The sequence below is a fragment of the Hippocampus comes genome, unplaced genomic scaffold (assembly GCF_001891065.2).
Source record: "Hippocampus comes isolate QL1 unplaced genomic scaffold, H_comes_QL1_v1.1 scaffold86, whole genome shotgun sequence".
NCBI classification, from domain to species: Eukaryota; Metazoa; Chordata; class Actinopteri; order Syngnathiformes; family Syngnathidae; genus Hippocampus; species Hippocampus comes.
In genome coordinates this window covers 1,587,510-1,601,532 of record NW_017805882.1, presented here as the reverse complement: position 1 = coordinate 1,601,532, position 14,023 = coordinate 1,587,510, and the positions used below count along the sequence as shown (strand labels likewise).

The window sequence follows — 14,023 nt, the reverse complement described above, 5'->3', positions numbered from 1 at the left end:
TCTGAGCTCATCCGTCCCTACACACCTGCCCGGCGCCTCAGGTCTGCGGACCAGACATTATTAGAAGTACCAAGAACTAAACTGAGGCTCAGAGGGGATCGAGCCTTTTCTGTTGCTGGTCCCTCTCTCTGGAATGACCTCCCACTGAACATTCGGCAAGCCTCCTCGCTGCCCATCTTCAAAACCTGCCTCAAAACTCACTTGTATTCTTTGGCATTTGACTCAGCATGACTTAAGATTTGTTCTTGGTTTTGCTGTTCGGTGCTTTCTACCGTCTTTATTACCGATTTGCTTTACTGTTTGTTGTATATGTTAAATTGCTCCATGTACAGCACTTTGTATGCAGCGATGGCTGTTTGAAAGTGCTCTATAAATACAGGTGAGTTGAGTTGAGTTGAGAAATTGAGGCGAGGGACCACAGCGGGACTACCGGTTCAACCTGACGACCACGCTGCAGGTCGCTCCTATTCGCTCTCCTTGTCCAGGCTCTATCTAGTGTTGTATAAAGGGAATACAGTATCTATCTATGGGATATTTTATGAGATCAACATCGCTATTATTCGAATGGTTCTAAAAATTCAGTGATCGGTGTATCTAGCAATAACGAACAGTTTGGAGTCATCTTTCAAGGGTTGTGGAGTGAAATAAATGCGTGCGAGACAGCATATATTTTCTTGTCTATTTGGTAATGAAAATGCCATTACAGTGAATAACAATTTTATTGAGTGTCCAGTATAAACTGGCCATTTAACTCATGTCATTTCCATAATTCCAATACTGTACCAGGATATTTGTTTGTATATTTTTTAACATGCACATATTGTTAGTGGAATTTTACATGTCTTAAGAAATCTATCATTTTTAACATCCCATCAAGGCTGTAGTTGTTACAGTGCAAGTAACAAATGTTCCGTTTTTGTCTCCTCAGATTGAATATAGCACTGTCCAAATATAAAATAAGGAAATCAACATCATTAATCAAGTAATGCCGTGGGCTCTTAGCTACAAAATAAATACACAACATATAAGTTACAGGAAAGTTAGTTACAGAAGTATTGCTCACATTCACAACTGCTAAAAAGGCATTTTACAATATGCTTGAGAAAAGCAATAAGTGTCATTAAATACCAAAGACAATGTATTTAGAAAAAAAAAAATCTATAAAATCTTGACTTCATCACTGTCTAGATTAGAACAAACAAGAAAGACTGAACAGATAAAGGACACTTTAAGACCGATTGTGTTATACAACAGTTGTGTTATTACAGTAAACAACATTTAAGTGCAGTGACTTAAAAAAAAAAGAGAAACTTGTGAAAACCAACCAAATGTATGTACGTGCCAGCATGTTCAGATGATGATAAGTACTTCAAAGCTCTTTTGTGACAGGGAGGCCAAAACCGATCTTTAAGCCCCAGACCTCTGAAATGTGAGGCAGTCATGTTAACCTCTAGGTTACTCTGCAGCTGGAGGCATATGATGTAATAATCCAATTGCAAATGTAATTGGTGGCTTTTTCTCATAATGAATTAGGTACAAATAATGGAAAAGAATGTCATGAGAATGCAGTAGAGTCAATTCAAGTAATTCTAAGACATGAAAATACATTGTATGAGTTACTGTATTTTAAATTCATCACATTTCAAACCACCAGTGGAGATCAGGTCAGTTGTTGTTCACAGCAGGACTTGGTTAATGAGGTAGACAGAGCTCTACCTTGGAGTACAAAGCGATACGTTAATATATTGCACCTTGAGGATGTGGACTCATACTGTACATATATTTTGCTACTATATTCTTGCGTACCTCAACGGGATTATGATGTTACTTCTTTATCTTTGTTTCGAGGGCATGCCTTCTTACAATCCAAGACATCTGTCTTCACCTGGCCCAGAGTTCGCAGTAGGCACATGGTATCAAAGCCCTCCTCAGCGGCTTCTTGCAATAACTCCAGCACCTATTAATTTGTCGTGTGAAATGAGTTCAACTTTAAATTGTTATTATTGTTCCAAACTGACTCACCTGCAGGCACTTGAAGGATTTCAGTTCACTTAGGTTTTCCTGTAGAAAGAGCAGATATATGCTGAGGTCATTGTAGAAGGGAGTGATGACCCCCAAAGCTCCAAAGCCAGGCAGCATCTCATAAGGCCGGAGGAAGTTGGAACTCTGACGTGCAGGTCCAACAGCGGCGTACACCACCATTGGGGCGAGTAGCACATATACCCCGAGGTTGATGTAGCTGAGTAGCCGGAAGACTCCCACTGCCACGAGCTTACACTGGACTGCTGAGGGTACCCTGCTGTCATTGGTCAGCACCCCTGTGCGCAGGTCACAAGGAAATTCATCCGTAAGGGAGGCCAGGCGGATGTAGTATCCCAGGTAGAGGCAGGCGAGCAGTAGGATGAGTAGAGTCAAGCCCCGGCATGCCAAGTACATGATGACGAGGCGGTGAGAGAACCGCTTGGTCTTTAGATACTGCTCAACTAAAGGGTATTTAAAACAACCCTCAGCCAGCTCCAGAGCATTGCTACAAAGAACACACAAAAAAATTGTTTTAAACCATACACTCCCAGTGTAAACAAGTGAATTAAATACATGTGGCTTCTAGCGCATATCAAGATGCAAAGTGATTTTTTTTTTTTTTTTTGATAAAGTACTTATCCCTGAGTGTTTTAATTATGGTTCTCAGTGGTGAATGCATGCAATACAGTATATTCTAATACCAAAATCTGTCAACCAGTCATCTATTTTCTATACTGCTTATATACAGCTTATCATTTACAGGTCAACTGGAGCCTATATTCTGTCTGTCTTCAAGTGAAAGGTGGAGTATATGCTGGACTGGTCGCAATCGCAGGGCCCATGAGATTCATGCTGCCTGTACCCAAGTCAGACCAGGTCTACCACTATACCACTAGTGATTCATCAACCAACCAATCAATCAATCTTTATATATGTACATACCGGTAGCACCTTTCACACTTAAAAATGTAAGACAAAGTGCTTCACAGAACAAAGTATAGAAAAAGACATCAAATTCCTTCCACCCGGAGCACCCCCAATTTCCTGGGCATTCCCACGCACCCCGTCCCATGTGCAAAAGTAGTTTGTCTGAACAGATGTTTAGTAGACATGGTATGGGTAATAGAGAGCATACAGACCAGCACAAGGAGCGACTTGCACTTTGCCTCAGGCAAACGTAGAAGGCAGGACCTCAGGTAGAAGACTGAGATCAATAGTTTTGGCAGGACAGAAAATGTTGGAAATGAATGGTGAATCTGAATTTTCCCATTCGAGTCAGAGTCATATTGTAGTCAGGCAGGAATATTTGGATACCACATCCCGTCTCCCTAACTCTGACGTGTCTACGTGGGGATTGCACATGAGTGAAAGCGCTGTATGCCTTACATTTGAGCGGCCCGCTTTGAAGTATTTGCATAGCTGTCGGCCAACTAACAGCTAGCTGAGTGCCGTCCAAGCAACAAAAGAAAGGGAGTTTGCAAACTCAAGTCAGACCTGAGAGATGAACTACCTTAGTGCTAAGGTAGGATGAGGCTACTACAACACAACAATGATGGATTTAAAATAGTACCAAAGAGAAAAAACATGCAGATTGCCATTGGTCATGGCATGGCATACCTAGCATGCAAATGTTTTCTTGACTAATATTTCAAGTTCAAGTTTCGTTTTATTCTCATTGCAGAAAAACACAATCAAATTGCACATGCCCCAGTCCGTATAAAAAACACAACAATATTCAATCATCAGTTTCCATATGGAAACACACAGAATACTGTATAACATTTTTCAAATTCAGTGTGCAGATGGAAATATTAGGTCGTTTACCTCTGTGTGTCCTGTGAAACATCCTTATCCTTAGCATCCAAGGATGCCAAATTCTTTGCCAGTTTGATGGCACGATTATAAAAGCGGTCAAGCTCCTCCATTATGAAGTTAAGATCCGAGGACAGATGTGGGGCTGCAGTGAAGCGCCAGAAAAGCGCAGGGATGTATACAAGGATGGCCAGCGAGAGCAGGATATATGGAAAGAACTACACAAATAAAGACAGAGAGCATAATACTTAACTTTTCAGCGTCATGATGGAATAATTCTGGATTTTGCATGTCCTCAAGTAGAGGTAATCATGAGCATTTTTATACCATCACAAAAGATTGACATCCTCTAATAGCTGTGGCATTAACAGGTGCAGCAATGATGATTCCCCTTCCTGTTGTGAATGTTGTGTAGAAGACAGGTACTGTACCTTGTGAAGCCATAATGGTGAACCGTCATCTTGTTGTTGTACTGCTGCCCAGCAAAAGGAATCCACATACGCTGCTTGTCTCCAAGAGAAGTTAGTGGGAGCAAAGCAGCTGATTTGTGTACCTGAAGAAGCACAGAATAAGAAAGTTGAATACATACATTAAAACATTCCCTTTATACATCCAGCTGATACTAAGTGGTTGATTTATAAATATATTTATTATTGTGCTGTGCAATGGTGTTGAACTGGATTGTCGCATACTGAAAGTGGCTATTTTTTTCCCCCGTATAAGGTAATCAAAATGAGAAACAGCTCGCAGTATAAAGCAGTGCAGTTCAATACTACTAAAATCTTTCCGATCATTAGACATGTTGTTAAATTATTTTCTCTTTGATACTATCGAGCACTGCTATCCTTGCAAAGGCAAAATTAGTGACAAAACTCATGTACTGGTTCGCATTAGAGGTTCATGTATTTTAATCGGTTTAGCAATTCAAACACCAACTCTAGTATGGAAGGAGATTTTTTTTCGGAAGATGACCCAGAAAGCAACTATACCAGCAGCCTGATATGTTGTTTGCAAATGAGCCATCACATTACTTCAGACTAATGAAAGGTACTATCTTCCTATAAGAGTATGAAAAAAAATCATGCATGTTACTTCATTTCAATACGTTCAATAGTCAGTTGGCGTGAATGTGAGGGTGATTACGGTAGCTGTCTGTCACTATGTAGTGTCAGCCGTGTGAGTCCAGGGCAGGCCCTGCCTCAAATCAGCTGGTATGGATTCCAGCTTTTCTGTGACCCTGAACAGGAAAGCAATATACAAGATAGATGGATGGTACAAATCAATGTAACTACAGTATCTGATGAGACCTTGGTTTATGCAACACAAAATAAAACTGCACTCCTACAAGGAAAAATGTGAGAACATCAACCCTAGTACATACAAAACTATGCTGACTTGGTAACTGAAATACACAAGCTATGGTAATTGCTGTTCCTAGCCACATTGCCATGACTTCTGGGCACACACACAAATAAAATATAAAAAAATTATTGCCTCACCTTACCATTAAAATTATGGAGTTGGTCTCCACTTTGGATCTTGCAATCTTCTAGGAAGACATTATAAAAGATGATGGCATGTGTCTGTGGGAAATTGTGTCCATTCAGTGAGAAAAACTGACCAAGTATGGTGAGACTGAGGTCAGGGTTCTCAATTTTTCCCATACCAAATTCATTATCGACCGGCTTTGATGAAGCGTGGCAGCAAAAATAGGTCTTGCCCCACAAAGCGGGAATACAATAACCATACATTTGTCAAAATGTCTTGGTAAAATGAAGAAATAGGATTGACAAGTAATTAATTATACAGGCCAGACAGACCCATAATGACGAATTCATGAGAAAATGTGGAATGAAGCAGCAAGGCGATGCTGCTTAGATTATGTTCTAATCTGCTCAGTTTGGCAATGCACGTTGTGGGCATTACAAAAAGAGTGCGGCTGAACAGTTCATGGAGGTGTGGAAATGTATGGCTTATTTTTACGATCGACGTGATATACTTCTCGACTTCTAGACTGGGACTGGGACAAGCTGCAGCTGAAGCGCGTCCTACAACCGTCTGGGCGTGATTTAAGGAAAAGGGTGGAGCATTACGTCACACTAGCATTTCATTCAAACCTCTATAAAGACACGCAAATGCTGTATTTTGTATTGCTATACGCAATGCAATATGCTTCGATGATATATTTTTTTGTTTAATTTAATTTGAAAGAAACACCATTTCCATATCTGTTAAGGAGCGACTCCCCAAGCAGCGGGGTGTGGCCCCTCTTATACTATTTTTTCTTCTTGGGAGGGGTTAAAGTGTAAAACAAATATAAACATGTTGCCAATATGGTTATGTTATACAATACTTAATTGTCATGAGTCATACACATTCGGCTTTTGAGAAACATGAGTACCAGATGGGAGGGTGCCCCCCGTTTTGACATGTTTGCAGCTCATTCTGTTTTGCAGCCTACTTGTCTAGAGCACAGGAAAACCAAGAGCTTGCATAACAACCCTTACAGATAGCAGGATATGTGATACAAGTTAACACCGTTATTTATCCAATTTCCACTACAACGCTGTATTCCAAAGACACGCACGCGTTTTCAGAAGAGCTTACCCACGGAAACCTCCTGAGCAAACGCGAGCGAGATGAGAAACAAAGGTAGTCCCACAGCCATGAACGTCACTATTTTGTCCGCGGCCAGCTCCAGTCGCATTCCTTTGTATTTTGCATCCGTGGGGTCCTTCAACAAAAAGTCCGAAAAAACGTATTCTGTTGCTACGTGGGCAATCGCCATGGCGCACAAAGACGGTAATAATTGGATGAAAAAAAGTAGCTATAGTTTAAATAATGTGTCTGAGTTGAGACGAAATAAACCAATAAGGCATCGAACTCTGAGCCGCTATTGTTCACGCATCTCCATTCACCGGTGGGATGACGGTTGAACCTGCTGTCCCGCTATTGTCGCACCCACACCACAGACACCAGGAGCGCTATGATCACCAGCTGACGTCTAGATTTTAATACTATTTAGAGCAGGGGTCACCAACCTTTTTGAAGCTGAAAGCCACTTAGTTGCTGATTAGCGAGAAACGGCTACCTATTTGAATTAATTCTGAAACAACAAATGTGCTCAAATTAACTTGAATATTATTTATTTATTCATTCATTCATTTTCCGAACCACTTTATCCTCACTAGGGTCCGGGGTTGCTGGAGTCTATCCCAGCTGTCTTCGGGCAGTAGGCGGGGGACACCCTGAACCGGTTGCTATTTATTTATTACAACACCAAATTCATTCATTCATTCATTCATCTTCCGAACCGCTTGATCCTCACTAGGGTCGCGGGGGGTGCTGGAGCCTATCCCAGCTGTCTTCGGGCAGTAGGCGGGGGACACCCTGAATCGGTTGCCAGCCAATCGTAGGGCACACAGAGACGAACAACCATCCACGCTCACATTCACACCTAGGGACAACTTAGAGTGTTCAATCAGCCTACCATGCATGTTTTTGGAATGTGGGAGGAAATCGGAGTACCCGGAGAAAACCCACGCAGGCCCGGGGAGAACATGCAAACCCCACACAGGGAGGCCGCAGCTGGAATTGAACCCGGTACCTCTGCACTGCGAAGTCGACGTGCTAACCACTGGACTACCGGGCCCCCCAACACCAAATTCTTATTATTCTAAACCTTATTCTTACTATCATCATCATCATCATCATCACCATTACCACTGAGCGGCATGGTATCGACTGGTTGGCACGTCCGCCTCAGAGCACAAAGGTCATGGGTTCGATTCCTAGCCCCGGCCTTCCTGTGTGGCATTTGGATGTTCTCCCTGTACCTGTGTGGTTTTCTCCGGGTACTCTGGGTTCCTCCCACGTTCCACAAATAATGCTTGCTAAATTATTTGCTCCCTCTAAATAATCGCTAGGTGTGATTGTGAGTGTTTAAGTTTGTTTTTCAACGTGTACCCAAAGATTTGCGGGCAATTAGTTCAGGGTGTACCCCAAAGACAGCTGGGATAGACTCCAGCACGGCTGTGACCCTTGTAAGGATGAACCAGATCAGATAATGTATTATTATTATTATTATTATTATTTTATTATTATTATTGACAGGGCTAGAGCTAAAAACGTGTGACATCAAACACGAAAATTGGTTGACAAATATTTTTGTCTTGAAACGGGGCAGGTCGATTACCCAACTAACGATGATAGGATTATCAATTCTTAAATAATGTGTTAGTGACATTTCTACATATTATTTAGGATTAATGATATTAATTTATGTAAAGACATTGATCATGTGAATGATTTCTCAAAGGAATCGGGAAACATAAATACCAATATGCAAAACTTTATTTCTACGAATCCCGCCATTGTTTCCATTTTCAAATGATAATTTATACACCATTCATAGAAAATCACAATGCCCCATCACCAGTGGACTATTTTTTAATCGGCCCGCGGGCTTCTCATGTGGTCCTTGGGGGCTACCTGTTACCTGCAGACCCCACATTGCTGACCCCTGAGTTACAGCATCTGCTGAAATGTAGCCTACTTATAATTTACACCCAAGATTGCGTGATTTAAAATGAAAACATCCCCAAAACTATATCAAGTAAAAAACAAACAAACAAACAAACAAAAATTGCAGTATGCCAAAGATGAAGTGAAGGAAGAGGAGCATATCCATTTTAATAAAGGTTGGCCATAAAGTGTGCAGTGTAGCTGTGGTAAGTGATGGTTTGAGACACTTTTGCCTATTATTTAATAATATATCCCCCCCCCCCAACAAAAAAAACGTGATCAATGAAATCAATCGAAGTTGTTTAATTGATTTGAAAGAATTAAAAGAATATATTACATCTATCGATCTATCTATCTATCTATCTATCTATGTGCCTGCCTGTCTGTCTGTTCGCCTGTCCGTCTGTCTGCCTGCCTGCCTGCCTGCCTGCCTCCCTGTCTGTCTGTCTGTATGTCTGTATGTCTGTCTGTCGTTAACGTTTGTATCTAAAGGTGTTTGTGAACGAATTTGCGACGGTTGGGAGCGCTTTTTGGCAGAGGTCGGTTACAAAAAGGTGCGGGTTTTCGATTTGGAAGCTGGCAGGAATGGTGTAATCTACCTGAGAAAGATGTGACAAACGAAACCTTATCAGGTATTCACATGGACACCGCTGTTGCCGAATGGTCGTTACGGTCGTGCCATTATGAATACAACATGAAACGGGAAGCGCTCCAAGCTGTGTGATAGCCGATAACGAAGCTAGCCATCGTTAGCTCAAACGAAGCCGTTGCTTCGCCAGGTAAACGATAAAACTGTACGTGACGTGTTGCTGGGCTTCGTCGTTTACGTTAGCTAATTGTAAAATATCTAGTAAATGCACAAGGACAAGCGCAATTTACTTTGCTAACTTAGGTGCAAACAACGTATTTACTAAGTTGATAAACACGATTGGCGCCAGCGACCGTCCACGTGATCTACTAAAAGTGCTATATGCACGATACTGCAGATTATCCAGTCTTAAATTGTCGTCGCAATTGTGCAATCAATGGACTTGTACAACAACTCGCCTACTTTCGATTCTTTTATAACGAAAGCATGAGAGAGGAGGGAGATCCAGGTGTGGTGAGAGACCTCTCGAGGTTGGACGATGGAAGGACTGGGTAAGGAGAGATCCGTATGCAGCCCAAAAACCTCCCCGTGGATCGGACATCCTAAAAAAGAAGCCTCGACTCTTCTCTGGAAAGTTAAAGACTGCTTTACGACCGATGATACACTTGTCCCTCCTGAAACGAATAAAAAGGTATACAGCATGTAGTTACCTACTTGTGCACAATTCAGAAGTCCAGAAGGTAGGACCGTTTTTTACGAATGTATTCTTATTTTATTATTTCGGATTGTAATACAATGTTACTCAAGTCAGAAACCCTCAGCTTTGCCAAAGTACTGCATAAATGTATGTAAATGTACTGTTGTCCTCCCTGCTAGGGCAATGACATGGACAGCAAGAAAACAGTGCTGGAATTGAAGGATGTTCCTCCTCCCCCTATGCACCATGCTTCATACTCCAAACCATCCCCGCTCTTCCCTTTACCACCTCTCCCTTTGGCTCCTTCTCGTTTGCTTCCTCCCCAGCTTACACAAGACCGCCATCAACAACAGCCTCCACTGCAGCAGCAGCAAGAGGGGCCTAGCCCCAAAGTAAGCGCATGCGCCTACTGTGATTACTGCATCACCGAGGGCTATGGATTATTAGATGGTGGAGGTGTTGCTGGTTGTAGCATAGCTAGTGTTGTCCCACACTATGCAGCTTCTGATTCATTGACAACACCCATCTACAGCAGCAGTGACACTGGCAGATCTGGGCCTTGCTCTGTAGCCTCACCTTTTATTCAGTACAAACACGGGAAGAGCTGTGGACCTAAAGATGATGCTTGTGATCCGCTGCTCAGTTGTGGCTGCACACCTCGGAAGCTCTCTTCTGTCACCACCTCCCAGCCCATCTCAGCACAGCCCCACATTCATTGTTGCCAAGGGCTTCTTAACACCCACCCAGTTGAAGCTCTTCCAGTCAAGCCAGCCTCCTTCCCACCTCACCCCCTTTTGGCTTCTTCACTCCCACCCATTTCTGCTAGTCACGCTCCTCTGCATGGCTCTTGCCTAGCCTCTTCTGACCATTATATCTGTGGTATGGACTGCAGTCCCATGGTCAGAAGAACCCAGACAAGTGCAGCACTCTGTGATCACCCTGCTAGTACCCCCATCAACACCACATCCACGTCAGCACTTCTCTACTCTAATCCTATGCACCTAAATGTTGAGCAAACAGTTTCTATGAAGGGGGTGCACTACTGCCAGGATTGCTTGTTTAAGGTTGGTGATGTTCCACATTGGTTATTTCTTGAACATTACTTAAGGTAACCTAGATGTGTTTTTTTTTTATTGGGGAGTCTCGTATTTCCTGACGTGTGTGTGTGTTTACATCTATTTGCAGCCCATGAATGGTTTTGTGTCCAAGTCAGAAAAGGTGTGGCCCAATATTCCAGTTTCCCAAACAGCTCCAATCTCTATTCCCGTTTGTAACGGCTGTGGCACCTCATCTGATAATGCGGCGCTCAGTCAGGGGAAAACTGGCCAGAAGTATGGTTAGTGCACTTTTGAATTCATGCATCATAAGTGAAAACTGAATGTATTTTTTTAAATTCACTTGTCCTTTGTCTGTAATCTTCACAGTGATTTGTTTTTAAGAATGCAAAAGTGTAGTCAGCGGTTCATGATTCAAGACAAACATTGGCGTTCACAGCAAATTGTTCAGACCGCACTTGTTTTCCCATGCATGGAAAACTCATCAGTGACACAAACTGACAAACATAGCAATCAGTCATCAACTGTAAAATGGAATCCCAGTTAACAATGTTGAAAAGATTGTTGTGATGGATGGTAAGTGCTTTTTTTTCCCCCTGAACCCACTTCTTCCTCCAGCATGTACTAATTAAAACTGCTCAGTTTACTACAAATTGCTCTTGCTTTAGTTCTGAATGTCGAGAGAGGATGCGCCTGCTGTTCAGTGCGCCGGTGGCTCTATTCTAGTGTGATGCAGGGCTGCCTGGCTGCCCCAAAATCTTAAACCTTTAGCGTTGTCAACTTTAATAGAAACCTCTGATGTAGTAGTTTTTCAAAGCAACCAGCAATGTATAAGCAATATACAATTGTATTTAGCATTTTTTATAAATTAAAGTCAAATAATTTTAGTGGGGGGGGGGGTTGTTTTTTGGGGTTTTTTTGCATGTGGTTCTCAGGAAAAAGTTTGATCACCCCCTGATTTTAAAATCTTTAATTCCTCAAGGCATGGCAAACTTGTAGAAAAAAAAAACATCACAGCTGTGAGTGATCTATACATCCATGTATGTACATAAATTGGTGGATTGCATTGCACTGCAATCCACAGGCGACTGAAGCATCACTTAAAACAGATTATAAAACTTTGATATTCTTCAAACAGGTGATATGTGACATTATTATCAAAAAAAAAATCACTGCACGGTCATCCTACGTTGCTTGTTTTCACAGAGTATGTTTTAAGAGCGGATAAAACACTCAGCAAAATGAACAGTGAATGGTGTTAACTTCACAATATTGAAACACTTTGTAAATCTCTCTCCAGGTTTTGACTGAAGAGCAATGCATGGCATTCCTGTAAGAGATCTTTTTTGTTTGAGGCACGTCTTATCTCTTGGGCAGGTTCACCAGAAAATGGTGGTACAGAGAACAACCCCCCAGTTGGAGTGTTTTGGGACATAGAGAACTGCAGTGTGCCGAGTGGAAGATCTGCTGGAGAGGTGGTGCAGCGTATACGCAGCCGTTTTTTCCAGGGCCACCGTGAGGCAGAGTTCATGTGTGTGTGTGATATCAGTAAGGAGAATAAAGCAGTTATCCAAGAGCTCAACAACTGCCAGGTAACATATCATAAATCACCATTGAAAACACTGCTTGATTCGAAGGACACCATGAGAATGCACTTTTCTTCGTCAGGTTACTGTGGCACACATCAATGCCACAGCTAAGAATGCTGCTGATGACAAGCTCCGCCAGAGCTTACGGCGCTTTGCTGAGACTCACACTGCACCGGCAACTGTTGTCCTTGTATCATGTGCGTGCTGGTCACATTCTCAGTAAACATTCATAAGGCTTCATTTCACCAACAGTTATCTCTTAATTTCAACAGCTGATGTAAACTTTGCAAGTGAGTTGAGCGACCTGCGCCATCGCCATGGTTTCCAGGTAATCCTGGTCCATGGAAACCATACATCCCAGGCGCTGCTGCAGCACGCCCACGTTCATGTGTCTTTTCAAGAGATCACAGCTGACCTGCCTCCGCGCATGCCTCTCAAAACGCAGGTAGGCATTAAAAATGTGCTGTTTTGAATGACAGGTATTTGGTATTGAAAAAGGTAAGCGATGGCCTCAATCAGAGGTGACTCATGGTGTAGACTCAAAAGAGGACATTTCTTTTCTAAAACTGAGCCTCGATTTACACCTTGTCCCATTATGAGCCGCTCAACAGTCGTCCGTTTCGTTCTACTCACGAGGACAACAGCAACATTTAAGTTTAAACCTTACAAATCCAGACGGGTCCGCTGTCTTTTCCTCCCCTCCTTCAGCCCAGTTACAACCTGCTCTATGTGCACAACCTTCCTGTCAACTGTGACAAGAGCCTGTGGAACGCTGTGAAGCTCAGGCTCCGTCGCCTCTCAGACAACTGTGGTGGCAAGGTGCTGGGATTGTCCCATGGCACAGCCGTCCTCCGTTTTGGCAGCCCCGAGGCAGCATCACGTGCCCGCAAGCGAATGGAAAATGAGGACGTGTTTGGCCATCGAATCAGCCTCTCCGTCTCCCCGTGGCCCAGAGACGATGCATGTTTTGAGCGTGACCCTCAGTCTCAGTCCCATCATTTTCCCATGCCTCAGACACTGCCCCTCTCTAATCAAAGCCAGGACACAATGTCTATCACTCCTGTAGCCACATCCTCCTCCTTTCTGCCACTGGAGAAGCCCAGGTCGCCTCGGAGATCACGGCGAGCTACCCGCCCATGCTACACCCCCAGGCCCTTGCCTGAAAGGCCCTACAGCCCCAAGAGGGGATGTTCGGGGCCTCCAGGTGGCGCTCCTGCAAAGCCCCATCAGGTCAGCAGACTCGTCAGTGCCTGCTCTCCATTCACCTCCGTTGCCCTCTCTCCCTGTAGTTGCTGCTGTGCACTACAGGTTTTTCCACCCGCCCCTGTCTTCCTAAATGCTGGCTTGACTAACAGCTTGTAGCTCCTTCCTTAACATCATTCATCTGTTGTGGCATGTATAGGCATGTATTCGTAGCCATGGCTCTGTGTGTCATGTCCTGCATGGTTTGTTTGTTTTTTTTTTTTAATTGTTGTACTGATATGTGAATTAAAATAAAAAAAATGAACAGTTTCAACGAAGCTTAAGCCTGTACTGTATATTGGTCCTTTTTGTGTGTATGTGTGAGAGGCCTGCTTTGTGTTTTGTCCAAAGTCTGCTTCATGTACTGCATTTAGCTCCCTGGCTGCTGAACCTCATGCTTGCAGTTCTTCTCAATGAGAAAACCGTTCCATACTTTCGTTGTTTTTTTTTTTTTTTTTTTTTTTTTTTTTTTTCAACCCCTGACCACACGGTA

General features: G+C 42.9%; 2 protein-coding genes across 10 annotated transcripts in view; one reads left to right on the top strand and one right to left on the bottom strand.

The window, feature by feature from the left end:
• Positions 1–700: 700 nt before the first annotated feature.
• Positions 701–6,804, bottom strand: LOC109527239 (pannexin-1). Of its 5 annotated transcripts, XM_019889036.1 has the most exons (7): positions 5,339–6,529; positions 4,266–4,387; positions 3,847–4,052; positions 2,224–2,527; positions 2,023–2,061; positions 1,807–1,957; positions 701–1,716 (listed from the first exon to the last, which is right to left on the bottom strand). In XM_019889036.1, exons 1-6 carry the CDS (start codon positions 5,583–5,585, stop codon positions 1,817–1,819), a joined length of 1,059 nt encoding a protein of 352 aa, XP_019744595.1. In that variant the 5' UTR covers positions 5,586–6,529; the 3' UTR covers positions 701–1,716; positions 1,807–1,816. The 5 variants fall into 5 exon arrangements, with proteins under 5 accessions (XP_019744595.1, XP_019744594.1, XP_019744592.1 ...); XM_019889035.1 differs by having other exon boundaries at positions 2,023–2,527; positions 6,442–6,804; XM_019889033.1 differs by having other exon boundaries at positions 2,023–2,527.
• Positions 6,805–8,864: 2,060 nt separating this feature from the next.
• Positions 8,865–14,023, top strand: part of marf1 (meiosis regulator and mRNA stability factor 1) — a 15,345-nt gene continuing 10,186 nt past the window's right edge. For 2 of the 5 annotated variants that reach the window (XM_019889331.1, XM_019889330.1), the window contains exons 1-8: positions 8,865–8,990; positions 9,433–9,638; positions 9,824–10,708; positions 10,830–10,980; positions 12,077–12,291; positions 12,368–12,485; positions 12,561–12,733; positions 12,997–13,518. In XM_019889331.1, the coding sequence (XP_019744890.1) occupies positions 9,486–9,638; positions 9,824–10,708; positions 10,830–10,980; positions 12,077–12,291; positions 12,368–12,485; positions 12,561–12,733; positions 12,997–13,518 (2,217 nt within the window). In that variant the 5' untranslated portion in view covers positions 8,865–8,990; positions 9,433–9,485. The other 3 variants (XM_019889334.1, XM_019889332.1, XM_019889333.1) reach the window with 3 other exon arrangements.

Bases quoted from the DNA above. Each gene is read 5' to 3' on its own strand.
- LOC109527239 (XM_019889033.1), bottom strand. From the start codon at position 5,585: ATGTATGGTTATTGTATTCCCGCTTTGTGGGGCAAGACCTATTTTTGC. The intron at 4,388-5,338 runs GTAAGGTGAGGC...GTGCTTCTTCAG, and splicing joins CCAACTCCATAATTTTAATG to GTACACAAATCAGCTGCTTT. The intron at 4,053-4,265 runs GTACAGTACCTG...TTATTTGTGTAG, and splicing joins CACCATTATGGCTTCACAAG to TTCTTTCCATATATCCTGCT.